We start from the raw sequence: 14768 nt of genomic DNA on the forward strand, positions 1-14768 counted from the left end.
TCCAGTCGAAGGAAAGAAAGAAGGAGAAGTGGGGTCACTAGAAGGTTGTCAACGAGTCAACTTTAGCTAGACAATGCTTCTCCATCGAGTACGGTCGCTGGCCATCTGGGCGGCACTGTAAAAGGCTCCTGTTTCCTTGAGAATGTCCGACCGTGAGTTGTAGATCTACCTCGTGGCCGTTTGCCTTTCACATTTCCCACCACAATAGTTTTTCCAAGTTGTCACCACGACGTGTAATATGTACAAAATAACTGAGGATGCGCTGGAGACAGACGGTTGAGAGACGTGTTTTAATTGGAAGCTGTGAAAGAATTGATACATTTGTGCGTTTCGCAGTCCACGGTATACGTAACATTCGCCTCCAACACCACATCTCGAACGCATCAATCCTTCGTCTCTACACGGATAATAGGGAGATCAGAAAAATAGTCGGGACCAGATGTGTTAAAGTTCTATTTGTGATGTTCTAACAGTGGCGTGCACTTCATTGACGCAAACAAGCACTGCCTACTGCGGGGCTACTTGTGTACAATATTCACAAGGTCGTGTTGTGTTGTCATGTTGAGTGATGACCCTCTAGCAGTACTAGTGTCGGATGTACTCACGCGACGTCGTCGGCGGCGGCGCGGTGCCAGCGGAAGAACTCGTCGCCGAGGTTGAAGGTGAGGTTGCTCCTCATCAGCACCTTGACCGGCGCGCGCTCCCCCTCCCCCTCCGCGCCCTCCGCACCGTCCGCGCGCCGCTCGGCGGGCTGGCGGGCCGCGGCTGCAGCGGACGAGTCGTGCAATGTAATGTGTAGGCCGAGAGTGAAGTAGACTCGCTCAACACACAACATTATATATTTCGTTGATAACACTCCCATGATATGCGGCCGACGGGGGGAAAGACTGCGCGGGTGTAATGTGCATCAGTCGTGGGTTTTTCATTCATCGCTACACGCGGAACATCGGGAGTGTTACGAACAAAGTTGCCAAGATATAACACCCTGGCTTATCGGAAGTCAGCCCGCACTAGTGATTACTCTGTGTGAACGCAATAATCTAAAATCAAAACTCATCAATAACAATGATCATCACAACCTTCAAGCTGACTTAGATAGATTTACAGAATATTGTTTGAGAAATAAACTTAGTTTAAGCCTAAATAAATGTAAATATATCACTTTTACGAAGAAAAAATTTGTAAGTAACTTTAACTATTCGCTCTGTGGTGTTAGTCTCGAAAAAGTTAATACTATCAAAGATCTTGGAGTTACATTAGACTGTAAACTACACTTGGACATACATATTGAAAACATTATAAATAAATCATATAAAATGTACGGATTTGTAATGAGAGCAAGCAATAATTTCAAGAAAGCATCAACATATGTTCATCTGTACAAAACACTAGTTCGTTCACAACTAGAATATGCTGTTGCTATTTGGAACCCTCATTATGAAAAATATGTTAAGAGCCTTGAAACTGTTCAGAAAAAATTCTTAAGGACTATGCACTACAAATGTACGAGAAACCGCTTATCCTATGACCAACTTTTAAAAAGATATAAACTGCTCGACTTAAAATCAAGACGTAAGCAATTGGAAGTCATGCTTTTATACGATCTGTGTCACAATAAATATGATTGTACAGCTTTAACGCGTAAACTCTGCTATAGTGTGCCATATAAAATGCGTGCACGTAGTGGTCGCGAACATCGACTGTTTGCAACTACTAGGTGCCGCACAAATGCAGGTAAACGGTCACCAATAGTAAGAATGACACAGACGTATAATAAGCACTTCAAAAACATTGACATTTTTGCCAGTCGAGTAGGTACTTTTAAAAAGTTGGTCATCGGTACACTTAAAAGCGATTAATAATTTTGCTATTTATTTAGGTGTTCGAGCCTTCAGCTTGATCCACTTACGAGATTACCCTCCAAATTTTGCCCGTTTGCAGTGTTCCTACCCTACATTTCATTGGGTAAATGAGGTTTTGACATAACATCACGCCGTCATCCGCCGGCATGTCGCTTGACAGTTGTCAATGTCAATCAGTACGTCTTCAAATTTTGTTAAGTGAGCAGTGTTAAATGTGAATATTAATAAATAGTGATAGTGCACAGTGAAATTTGTTGGAGAATATTTTTGTCAACGGTCTAGTTAGATGAGAGATTATTCTCAATTCTAAGCGAATACCCGCTCTCCGGACGGTAGACTCGCTGGATAGACCTAGTTACCAAATGAAGACAGTAACGAAAAAATCGTAGCCATCTTGTACGACCGATGTGTATTGTTCGCTGTCGAGTGTCCACGTGACTCCCGACAAGCTTTTTCATCTTAGCGAATGCCCGCTCTTCGGACGGCAGACTTGCTATGTAGATCTATACTGAATGAGAGTTTTTCTCTTTTTCATCTTAGCGAATGCCCGCTCTTCGGACGGCAGACTCGCTGTATAGTCCTACTGAATGATGAGCAGATGACGTCCTACCTGGGACGTCGTCTGAGACGTCGGCTGAGACGTCGGCTGCTCAGACTACGGCTGAGACGTCGGCCGAGACGTCGGCTGCGCAGACGTCAGCTGCTCAGACGTCGGCTGAGACGTCGGCCGAGATGTCGGCTGCGCAGACGTCAGCTGAGACGTCGGCTGCTCAGACGTCGGCTGAGACGTCAGCCGAGATGTCGGCTGAGACGTCGGCTGCTCAGACGTCGGCTGAGACGTCGGCTGATCAGACGTCGGCTGAGACGTCGGCTGCTCAGACGTCGGCTGTGACGTCGGCTGTACAGACGTCGGCTGAGACGTCGGGTGTACAGACGTCGGCTGTACAGACGTCGGCTGAGACGTCGGCTGTACAGACGTCGGCTGAGACGTCGGCTGTGCAGACGTCGGCCGCACAGACTGAGGCTGAGGTGTCGTTTAATGGGACTTCATCTGAGATGTCGACTGACGTGTCGTTTGAGATGTCGGCTGATTCGCTGATTGAGACGTTGTCTAAAATATCGGCTGACGCGTCGTCTGGGATGTTGACCAACGCGTCGCCTGGAATGTCGGCTGCACGGCTGATTCGCTAACTGAGACGTCATCTGAGTTGACTGTCGATGCTTTGGCTGAGACGGCCGGCGTTTACGATGCCTATTTGTCAGCTATTTGCTATTTGCTTGTCCTTTAAGTGACCTCTGACAGCTACCTTGTCGGCTGCGTGCCTGAAGTCTAAGGCGCGTATTTGGGTACTCTTCAATTACCAGGGTCCCTGAACGTCAGTAATCAGCTTAATGACGATCTTTATAGATCATGGAATACATAACTCAAGTTGATTGGGAGTCTTTAAGAAAGTTATAAATGCTTGATGAATTTGTATTATAAATATTGAAGCTCCTTGGTAACACATCAAACCTGGATGTGTTCGAAGAAAAGATTTCAGTGGAATATGAAAATTACGCGTTTACTGCGTTTCACTATACCTACTCTCCATCTACCGCATCTTTATAGTGTCTAAAGCTTACATGGGCTTAGAGAACGCAAAAGCATACTTATCATTTGAAGCTAACATAATTATTTAACTACTGCTGTGAGTCCTGATTTATTTCCTACTTTCAACAATGAAACAAATCTTTCTGATCGATGCATACGATAATAGGTTCTTTAAAACGGATGTTCTTCGTCCTTACTGCCCTTCCTCTATTTTGAGAGGCTTTGTATATATTAAGAGATCCAGTTGATGGCCTTCCTTATGGACGAAGTTGCCTCATCTTGACTGTATCGGAAGAAAAATTTACTTTGCACAGAAAGTTTATTGGAGCAACGTAATAAAATCTTAGAACCAAGCATCATACAATGTTATTAGAGTATATAAATACTGAATGTTGTTGGATTGCTCCCGTTCAGTTAGAAGATTATCTTAGCAAGACAAGCAAGACCAGGAAACTAATCTTTTTATTTTGATAAATACTTTATCTTAAAGCAAAATGGGACATGCAGTAAAAATTCCTAGCCAAGCAAGGATATCATTCTCAGAAGCTTCGCGAATATTCGAATATACAACAACAGTCCAGTCTTCACTTGACTGAAGATAATACTAAATAGTGCATTAGCAAAGATGACCCAGCGTTCACAGACAATCACTTCATAATGCAGTGACAGTGACAGTAAATGTTGCACTTCAGATACTCGTGATACATGACTGCACTTTAGATACAAAAAGGGTGGCAATCATACAATGCCTGAGACCTATATATAAAGCCTCAAATAAGAGATTCCACAATCTTTTGCAATGTATTTCACTGTACAACACCCATTTAGCCACCGAAAGTCAACTGGCTTTATCATATTAAAATGCAAGATGTAATAAATAAATATTTTCCGGTATGGGTTAGTCATTATTGGCTAGATACTTGGCTCACACATAAAGGCTCGGGTTCGATTCCCGGTACCAGACCCAATTAAAACAGGTCACTCCATAGAAGCTATGGCTCGAGAAAATGTCCACGAACTAAATATGAGAAGGAAAAATAAATAAATTATATTTGAAGTCAGAAAAGATCTTAGTGCTCAAAATATTCATGCACTTAATTAAGTGTGCCTGGATCTAAAATTACACTTTGTTTGCATTTCTTCTCTAAGTTTGTCAATCTGTCATATATGATAGATTTAAAATTAATCTATGAAAATTTTTTCATATAATACATATATTGTGGGGAAATTAAGAGAGTTAGGAACGAATAAATATTTCCTTCTCCTTCAAGGGGAAAATATGGCCGTATTAATTAATTACTCTTGCTCACAAAAGCTTATTTGATTTGCCGATACAATCATTCCGTCGCTTTATATATCTTGAACGTACAGACAAAGCTATCACAAGCCACATCTTTCCCTGCCTCATAGACGGTTTCTGTTCTTAAACTTTTGAAACATGTCTACTTTGTAGAATGATAACTCTGTATAGATTTGTTAATGGATATATATTTAGCTAAGTAATTCAGATTTCATCCTACTTATACTTAGTTACTTTACTTATAGATGATATTCTTTTTAACAACGATTCAAGCATACTGCCTCTATTCATCATATAGGTGGTAGATACAGCTACCCAATATTGGGTGGTATCTATATAAACTATCGAAAATTCAATCTCATGTCAACACAAATAGGAAAATCGCCTGTATGTCGCCAAAGACAGTACAAAAGAACAGTCAAGAAATGCTACTTACTCATAAAGAAATTTCGCTGGTGGGCATGGTGGCTTGCAACTGTTATAGCAGTGTATAATATTTATAAATTATGCATGCTCCTCGCCTCATTGAGTATACATTATACAATATATCTGCATACGTATTAGAGAAGACCATCTACTTGAAATTTTATAACATCAGATGCAGTAGGATTCAGTAGAGAACTATAAGAAACTTAATATTCATAAACAGTTTCTAAAATGAACGGCAACATGTTTGACACAAGCTTAAAGAGATATTATGGATAGTATTGGATTTTCTATGAGAGAGCGAGTGAGAAAGGACCTTAGATAGAAAAAACTGTATGCAATATTTCAAGAAAATAACAAATATATAAATCTATACCTCTTTGCATTAAGCAGTAAATTCTAGATTTAGCTAACCAACTTCAAATATACCTAAGCCAGGTACTTTTCTGGGATTATAGACGGGTCTATACCGATTATTAGAATTGCAAGATTAAATTCTAAAGTTACGAAGCTCTTCAGACAACATTCAAGGTGATGGAAAAACCAGAAGTAGACTTGTTTACCAGTACAAGGGCAGTGATCTAACCAATCTAAAATATGATTGCTTTTCTAGTATTGCCCATTCGTCGACGTCTTCAGCAAAGACTTAAACTAAAGGCTGTGGTGGCCCTAGCTTATTTCCATCTTCAACGCTAGTACCTATAATTCGAGACATCTTAATCACTGCTTGAGCTGGTAGCTCCAGATAGGAGAGAAAGTTTATGATATTCCTCTTCTCCAGGTCTCCATTGTACCAGAGAACCAAGAGCCAACCATTTACAATTAACAATCTAACATTTCTTTCCCGAGTACCAACAGGTCACATTCAGTAAAATTTTGTATGTGCTTGCTGTACTACTAAGGTCCTTGGCAACAGAGGACAGAATATTTTAGAAACAGCTTGGCGTAAATTCACAATTAATACGTGTAATCAAGCCTGGATATGTTGGAATGGGTTAACAGTTAGATCCTACTTCGGTAGGACTTCATTTTTGCAAATACTTAATAAATAAATCAGAACTCGTACTCAGAACTATTGATCTTTAGAAATCCTTAGTCAAATAGGTTTATAAACCCAAAAATTATCGAGTAGATAATTACCTAGGTACTTGATCAACCTAAAGTTAGACTAGCATTGAAACCAATTTTAAAACCAAAACCTCTAACATGGTTGGTCACCTATGAGTCTATTTATATACTCAACTGATAGCTTATTTTAAGTAGCATGTCATGACTCCTTGTTTTTATCTTGAGTGGAGAGTTCATGTTTTGACTATACACAGTACGGTTCTGACAAAATACAGATCAAACATTGGTTTGGTTAACTTTATGTAGTCAGAGGGCTATATCTATTAGTACAAACTGATATTACAAATTTGTTATATTTGGGTAAAGAAATTATTGGACATGTCAATGAATCTGGTTTGTTTATTATGTCTAGCAGAAGACAAAGATTAAAGTAGCTGCTCGCAGTCATTTCGGTATAACTGCGAAGCTTATTGAAATTAGCACGTTTTCAGCTTTCTCAGATAATTTTAAAAGCATCTGTAAATACAGATTTAATAAAATACAATAGAAATTTAAAGTGGGTAGTCAATATATCTACGCTGTCTGGAAGAAGTTCCTCAGATGTTTTGAGGTTTACTTTACTACTTTACAGCATTAAGTGCAGCATATTTACACCAATTTAAATGAATATATGGGTTGTATAGGTTTTGTTTTTACCATTAAATAAAATATCAATTAATAAAAATATGTGTGTTACTTTTGGGTGAAATCTACATTAATAACTGTGATTAATTAAATGACAATAATTTTAATATCAATTAAATTTGATATCTAGTTAATTACTTCAGAGATGAGAAAAATATTTTGTCTCTATGATAATCACTGATAATATACTGATTTATATACTGATAATTTAAACGTCGTTGATCATTAATTTACATGTATAATGATTATCATTTCTTTTACTATCATAAAAAATGGTCATCACAGTACGCCTTGCCATCGCCGGCAGAATATAAACACATCTCGTAAGTGGATCAAGCTGAAGGCTCGAACACCTAAATATAACCGTTTTCCCCCCAAAGGGCAGAAAACGATTATTTAGGTTTCAGCCAAAGCTTGATCCACTAAAATTTCATGCCTTGCCGGCTTACGAGAGTACTGATTGACATTGACAACTGTCAAGCGACATGCCGGCGGATGACGGCGTGATGTTATGTCAAAACCTCATTTACCCAATGAAATGTAGGGTAGGAACACTGCAAACGGGCAAAATTTGGAGGGTAATCTCGTAAGTGGATCAAGCTTTGGCTGAAACCTAAATAATCGTTTTCTGCCCTTTGGGGGGAAAACGGTTATATTTATATACTTTAATTTTTATTGTAATTGTGTCATTTCTTTTTTTGTTGTTTTTTTTTTTTTTTATTTCATTATTTTCTTTTCTTTGTATAAAAGCACTTTGTTAGATAATTTAATTTGAATATCATTTTTATCAGCCCCATCTACATTTTGTATAATTACTCGTGGATAGAGATGTGGGTTGTGTATGTAAACTATTTGTTTTTAAATTTACTTTAAGTTTTGTAATATATATTATTGTACACAACTGTTTTCGATCTCAAATAAATAAAATAAAATAAAATAACCACAGATTTGTTCTTCGGTCGGTCGGTAGTTAATCGGCATAGATAAATTAGTCATAATTTTTTTCACATTTCTATTATTAATATAGAAATATGAATGCATTGCTGTAAAATTGTTGTATCCAAGTGCAAGCATTGAACACTGAGAAAACAAAAGATTTTAAAATCCTATTCTTGAATCCCTTGGTTTGTTAGTGATTTAACGTTAGAATCCTTCGCTTGTTGTTGAATGTACACTTACTCTAGCAGCTAGCACTAGCGGCTAATCACGCGGCTGCTTTTCCATATTAATATGAAATGTTGAACTAGTTATATGTGTACAATCACAATGTACATTGCTGTAAAAGCGTCTAGCCGCGCGGTTAGCCGCTAGTGCGCCGCAGCGCTAACTAAGTAAACTCACCGTCGGGCGGCGCGTCCAGCAGCGGCGCGTCCTCCGCGCTGTCGTCCGCGCGGCCGCCGCGTCCGCCGCGCGCGCTCCTGTCGTCACGTGTATAATTGTACAGTGTACACACTGGTATACAAAATCTGTTTTTTTAGTCCGTGGATTATTCCGGGAAAAAGCAGCCTATGTTCTGCTCCAACGTGCACTTTATATCTATACCGAATTTCGTTAAAATCGGTTCAGCGGTTTAGCAGTGAAAAGGTGACAGACAGACATTTTGACTTTTGAAACTTTTGCATTTATAATATTAGTTACATATATTCGGTGACGATATTTTTATAACTTGAATTCGATATACAAGTTCATCTTTACAGAATAGCACAACTGGCCCCTTGAGTGGACATAGCCTAGCATAGACATGGAGTGAGACTCACGTGTGCCGGTAGTGCTGCGGCGCGGGCGGCGCGGGGGGCGCGGGGCGGCGCGACCGCACGCGCTTGCGCTTTTTCGGCCGCTGCGGCTGCGGGCGCGGTCAGAGAGCGTCACAACAAACAGACCGAAAGTCGACAGTTGTCAACGCGTACCACAGATAATTACAGAATATGAACTGACCATTTTGGACACATTACAGAAAAAATAAATGATGAAAAATCCTTTGTAATAAAACAAAATCATCAAAAATTATTAAAATTTACAGTTGTTAGTATAATTATGATAAAATTATTTAATATATGATTTTGTTTTTGCAAATAAGAAAGTATTACCGGCGTGATAACGGCAGCCGGAGTCACTTCCACGAAATCTTCCACGATTATCTTTCCGGGCGTCGCGACAGTCGCGTCGTAGTCGTGCGCGACTGGCGCGTCTTCTTCGTAGAGTGCGACCGGCGCGACGAGCTCGCTGAGGGGTTCCAGCGGCTTTTTGTATTTGCGTTTCTTTTGTCGTTTGGGCTAGCAGATACATATTGTTGTGAATTGTATAAAAATAATATCGAAAATTGTGGAACAGGAATGAAAGCCATACTGTGAGGACGTTCCTTACTCTGAGAGTTCTGACCGCCGGTGCTTTAGCCTTTAGCTTCGCAACGGGAGGAATGAAGTCTTTTTTACATAATATGCAGTTTAGTGATTAAATATAGATGGTAAAAGCGAGCGCCCGCGAATTCGTCCGCCCTGAGGTCTCCTTAAATCGGCCCTGTCACAAAATGTATACTCAGCGGACGTCTTCTAACTATAAAATGACACTAAGCGGTCCCGATAAATCGCTTAAATATACATGTATAGAATATAATGTCTCAGTTATACTACACACCTCCATGCCGTGTGGCGGCGCGCTGGTGCCGGCGGGCGGCAGCGCCAGCAGCGGCTTCACCAGCGCCGACACGCGGTTGTTCTCGAACACGCGCCCGTTGTTGATCACCTGAGGAGTCATTGGGTAGGAGATTCACGGAGGAAGCTTACAGCACCTTACAGACAACAATTGCCGCTACACCCGGTGGCTACCTGTCATCATCATCATCAGATCAGCCCCACAAAAGGCCAATGTCCTGCAGTGGACGTCCGTGTCCACTGCAGGACATGGGCCTTTTGTGGGTTGGTCGTTGTACGTCAGTCCATTTGATGCTGGTCATTCCAGGCTTCAGCCTCCAGCTAGAAAGCTACAATATCGCAGGCTACATTATACTCCTGCATTCCCACGGGAATTTAAACTACGCGGGCGAAATCGCGAGGTTCTGCTAGTCTTATTTATATGTATATAGACGGTGGAAAGTGTATTCCCTAAATATTTCGGATCGGTGAGTTGAGGCCGACTACTATTTAAATAAATAAAAAAGTTAATAAATTAAATATCACGTGTCTCAAACGGTGACGGAAAAATATCGTGAGGAAACCTGCATACCACAGAATATTGTTAATTCTCCGCGTGTGTGAAGTCTGCCAATCCCCATTGGGCCAGCGTGGTGGACTATTGGCCTAATCCCTCTCATTCTGAGACTAGACTCAAACTCAGCAGTGAGCTGAATAAGGGTTAATAATGAATGAAATAAAAGAAAGGATTTATTCAACATTAATGAAAGTTAGTTACATATGAGACAGACAATTTCAAACCATCGACTGAAGTGTAATTTCTTTAGTCACAGTGAAAACATTGAATACCGCCACTAGTCACAGCTCCCTGCCCAAGTCAAGCTTAATGAAGTTTTACTTCATCGAGCCGTGCCACGTGCCGCCCTCCCTCGTGTACGTCTCTCTACTGCATACCTTAATGTTATGTATCTATTCGAGAACTAAATTACGCATGTTGGGGTAACCTGTAAGTGGGTCTATGACACAACAACTTCACTAATCTATGTTTTTGTAAAACTCAATTTTAATTGTCATAACCTGTTGGTACCCTATAAAATAAATAAATAAATACCTTGATGTGGTGGTCGTTGAGCGCGGCCACCAGGTCGCGCACGAAGCTGTTGTTGGGGAACAGGCGCCGGTGCCGGCAGTACAGGTCCGCCTGCACACGGTACAAGGTCTACGAGTCATGTACGTCACGAGACACTGACGCCAGGGGCTTCTACATCTTAGTTGTAGAAACGCTACGTCGATGCTAAATGTTTGAACACATTCGGGTGTTTCAGGTTTCAGCTTCAGTTGGAGTACTAACCAGTGACCAGTAGCCAAGCGAGTAGGTCCTAAATTATCATCATCTCCTCGTTCTTATCCCACGCAAGTGGTCGACACAATATTTCGCTATATTGCATTCGCTTCTATAATTCGTAAGCTCAACAACATATCCACATTCACACACTCCAATCTCCTCTCCGTTGTCCTCCTTTCTCTCTTCTGTTGTGTCCTTTCACTGGCAGTTTTGTAATATAACTATAACCCTCCGCATCACGGCCATACCATGCCAACGCATTACTCCTCGACTTGTCAGTCACTGGCGCCACTTTCAGACTTCCTTTATATTCTACTGCAGCCAGTGTTAACTGTCACGCAGTCATCACACGAACACAGCAAAGCTGCACAGCGAATGTGCCGAGCGAGGGTTACCTCGAGATGCTCGTCGGAGGCGTTGTCGCGCGCGCGCAGCAACTTGAGCACGAACTTGTTCTTCTTAGTGTGTTTCTTGCTCTTCTGGCTTTTCTTGCCTTTCTTGTTCTTGTGCTTGTGCCTCTCCCTCCGCCGCGCGTCCTCCCCGCCCTCCTCCTCGTCCACAGACAGCAGCGAGCGCGACACCCGCCTGTATAGAAAAGATTCACATTTCAGGTACATTCACTTTAGTCACTAAATAAATATAATTTTAAAAGTATCCAAAGTGTTTTCGATAACTGTAACTTAAGGCATGTCATTTGTATAGTGTCGTGGGCTACGTAGTATCTGCTAGTGTACCCGTAACACTACAACAACTCACACTATTTCATTTTACATAAAATATGAACAACAAGGACGAGCTGAAAACTGAGATATTTCCATCTAATGGAGCACATTACGAGGCCGGAATCATGGAGGACTGAGCGAAGGCAGTGTATTTTATTTCAGAGGTAGTCGTGAATGAACCCATCGCACTGACCGCTGCCCGCGCAGGCGCCGCAGCCGCACGTCCTGCTCGGAGGGCGCCGCGCCACCTGCAATGTGCACACGTCATCAATTTGGTAACAATGCTGTTCTAGATAATAAATAAACTGTTTATAGATCGTTCACTCGCCGTTTTCAAGAGCTCAGTTTACAAACCAGAGTCCAAAAGCGTCTGCTGAACATGAACAAACGCTCCTTCTTCAAACTACGTTTAATATTTAACGCGCTGGTTTTGTAAACACCGTTAAAATTAAAGTCGGTGAACTCGGGTCTGAGATTAATCATTTTACTCATTAATTCTGTAACAATCACTAGCTGTAATGAATGACCAGAACACCGCCGTAACGACCGATACATGGAGGTGTAGGGCACGATTGACAATTATATTCCGAATTCACAATGTCGTTAGAACAACACGACAGTGGACTACACAGCAGTCGAACGTGACGCACCGTTCATGCCGAAGTCGTTCCGCTCGCTGTAGTCGATGGTCCACAGCTGCAGCGGCGAGCTGCGACAGCGCGCGACCGTCGCGTCGCTGCCCGACACGCCCGTCGTGCGGAGGCACAGGCCGCTCTCCACGTGCTGCAGCTGCCCGGACGGCAGGTAGCGCCAATTCTGAAAGTTCCACCGTCTCGTTTCAATTCATCGTCATCGGCCACGTTCTGAAGGTCCACTACAGGTATCCCCATAGCAGAGAGAAAAATCAAAATTCGTTCATTTAAAAAAGGCATACTTTACAAGTACTTTCAAAAGTCAACTTTGTAAAGACTAGTTGGGAAGGCAGGCTTATGGACTGAGCTACTTGTGCCGTGCGTCTTCGGTGCGTATCGAGCTCAGCATGGTAACGTCTGAGCCACTATCAGCTCAGCCCGCAGCCGAATCTTTACAAACGCTAAAGCTGCGAAAACCAAACGTTAGCCTCTCCCCCTCCTAGGGAAGATGCAGAGCACCAATGAGGCTACATATATATGTACAGCCACCAGCCTAACCTAACCAGCGTTCCGAGCCGTTGCCGGCACCGACGACCCGGCCGCTCGGAGTTGTGTTTCTGACAGGTTGTGAGCATGCCACTAACGTATTCAATTATTGCCTCAATATTTAGTCTCATCAGACGTGAAACGAGTCAACTGTGAGCGATCGGGCTTCAGTCAGGCCGTCAGTGGAGAGCAGCGAGCGACAGACCTGTTCGTGTAGCTTCCCGTGGCAAGTGACCATCAGCACGCGTCTGCTCTCGTCACCGTCCACGTCCCCAGCCTTTGTCCTGAGATACACACAAATATAGAAATTCATTCATTAAATGTTCATACTTCTGTTAAAAAGATAGATTTCATTAATAGGTTAGTTAACTCATATCAAAGGACATCGTATATTTGAGCTCTTTCTGAAAGCGCCCGCCAACAAAAATAAGGGTACGAATCGTTAAACCGTAAACGATCTCCTTTCGTACAGTATTTAGCCGGTTGGAGAGATGTAATGAAAGACTTGGTTTGTATCGAATTGTATCGAATGTATTGAATATATTTCGGTCAGAATGTATTAATTATATCTACAGTTTACATTAAATAATATTAGGTACGCGCGACAGTAAACGAAATCTAAACGACCAATCACAATAACGCTGGTTGATATCGCGTACTATAAAACCGCGGCGCCGATGGTCGCGGTATCATTCCACACTAGAATTTGATGTAGGTACGTACTCCGATGATCGGCGGCTCGCGAAGACTGGACTTATATATCGGCTCGCCTTGCGCGCATAGTTAGTCAGCTGCCGCAAGGCGCAGCGAGCGGATGTATGTAGGTAGGTAGCTACAGTACTCATCCCCTAGTGAAAACGTACAGGCAGTCTAGACACTCGCCCGGATCTTGTTGTTTTCAAAATCGGCTTGATCTGTTTGCACGTTGCTGGAGGTCTTGAATCTTGCGTCTTCACTGATGATTCGGGCTTCGAAGTTGTAGCTTTCTGCTCTGTGCGCTTCGTATACTGTTGATGGTCTGAATCTTCGAAGTTGATTGTATACGCAGGCTTGAGTCTGTCAATTGATATGACTGCGGAACGTCTCTCTGGCAACTGTAGCTTGAAGGTCTTGCTGTCTCGTTCTAGCACCTTGAATGGACCTTCATATGTTGCTTGTAGAGGTTTTCTAACTGCATCGTTTCTTAAAAACACGTATTCGCATGTTTGGAGATCTTTGTGTACGAATACAGCTCTTTTGTTTCCGTGCGAGGCTATTGGTTGGCTGGGCTTGACTGAATTGATTGATTCGCGTAGTCTGCTCACATAATCATAGTTCAAGTCTTGCTCGTTTGATGACGTAGTAGTGAAAAAATCACACGGCAGGCGTAGATTTCTTCCGTAGGTGACTTCGGCGGCGCTGACGTTAGTGTCTGTTCGTACTGCAGCTCGTAGACCCAAAAGTACTGTTGGTAGCTCGTCGATCCACGTAGTATGTTGCGATAGACGGGCTTTCAGTGATGTCTTGAGCGAGCGGTGCCATCGTTCAACAATTCCATTTGCTTGCGGATGGTATGGCGATGTACGGGTATGTTGTATGCCCATAGTTCTCAGCAGCTTCGTGAACAGGTTGCTGGTGAAGTTTCTACCCTGATCTGTAGTGACGTAGCTGGGTGTACCATATCGACATATCCAGTGCTCGTAGAATATCTTCGCAACTGATTCTGCAGAGATGTTGTCGGTAGGTACAGCTTCGGGCCATCTCGTTGCTCGATCGATCATTGTGACGAGATATCGATATCCTTCGGGAGACGTCTCTAGAGGGCCCACGCAGTCCAAATTCACGTGCTCGAACCTGTCGCTCGGTGGGAATGTTGATGGGCTGCTCTTCGTGTGGCGTTGTACCTTGCATCGTTGACATTGAATGCAGTTCTTCGCTAACTCTCTGACTTCAATGTTCATTTCAGGCCAAAAGAATCTCTCC

The 14768-nt window shown here is 42.3% G+C and overlaps 1 protein-coding gene across 2 annotated transcripts in view; it reads right to left on the reverse strand.

Moving 5' to 3' along the window:
• Positions 1–14768, reverse strand: part of LOC112043851 (polypeptide N-acetylgalactosaminyltransferase 1) — a 36499-nt gene that overhangs the window by 2949 nt on the left and 18782 nt on the right. For both annotated transcript variants that reach the window (XM_052887055.1, XM_052887054.1), the window contains exons 11-20: positions 13012–13090; positions 12279–12444; positions 11822–11876; positions 11302–11491; positions 10673–10762; positions 9566–9673; positions 9019–9204; positions 8689–8774; positions 8273–8349; positions 606–765 (exon numbers count right to left, since the gene is read on the reverse strand). In XM_052887055.1, coding sequence (XP_052743015.1) covers positions 606–765; positions 8273–8349; positions 8689–8774; positions 9019–9204; positions 9566–9673; positions 10673–10762; positions 11302–11491; positions 11822–11876; positions 12279–12444; positions 13012–13090 — 1197 coding nt within the window. The remainder of the gene's footprint in view (positions 1–605; positions 766–8272; positions 8350–8688; positions 8775–9018; positions 9205–9565; positions 9674–10672; positions 10763–11301; positions 11492–11821; positions 11877–12278; positions 12445–13011; positions 13091–14768) is intronic.

Source organism: Bicyclus anynana, chromosome 18 (genome assembly GCF_947172395.1).
Source record: "Bicyclus anynana chromosome 18, ilBicAnyn1.1, whole genome shotgun sequence".
In the NCBI taxonomy this organism is placed as follows: domain Eukaryota; kingdom Metazoa; phylum Arthropoda; class Insecta; order Lepidoptera; family Nymphalidae; genus Bicyclus; species Bicyclus anynana.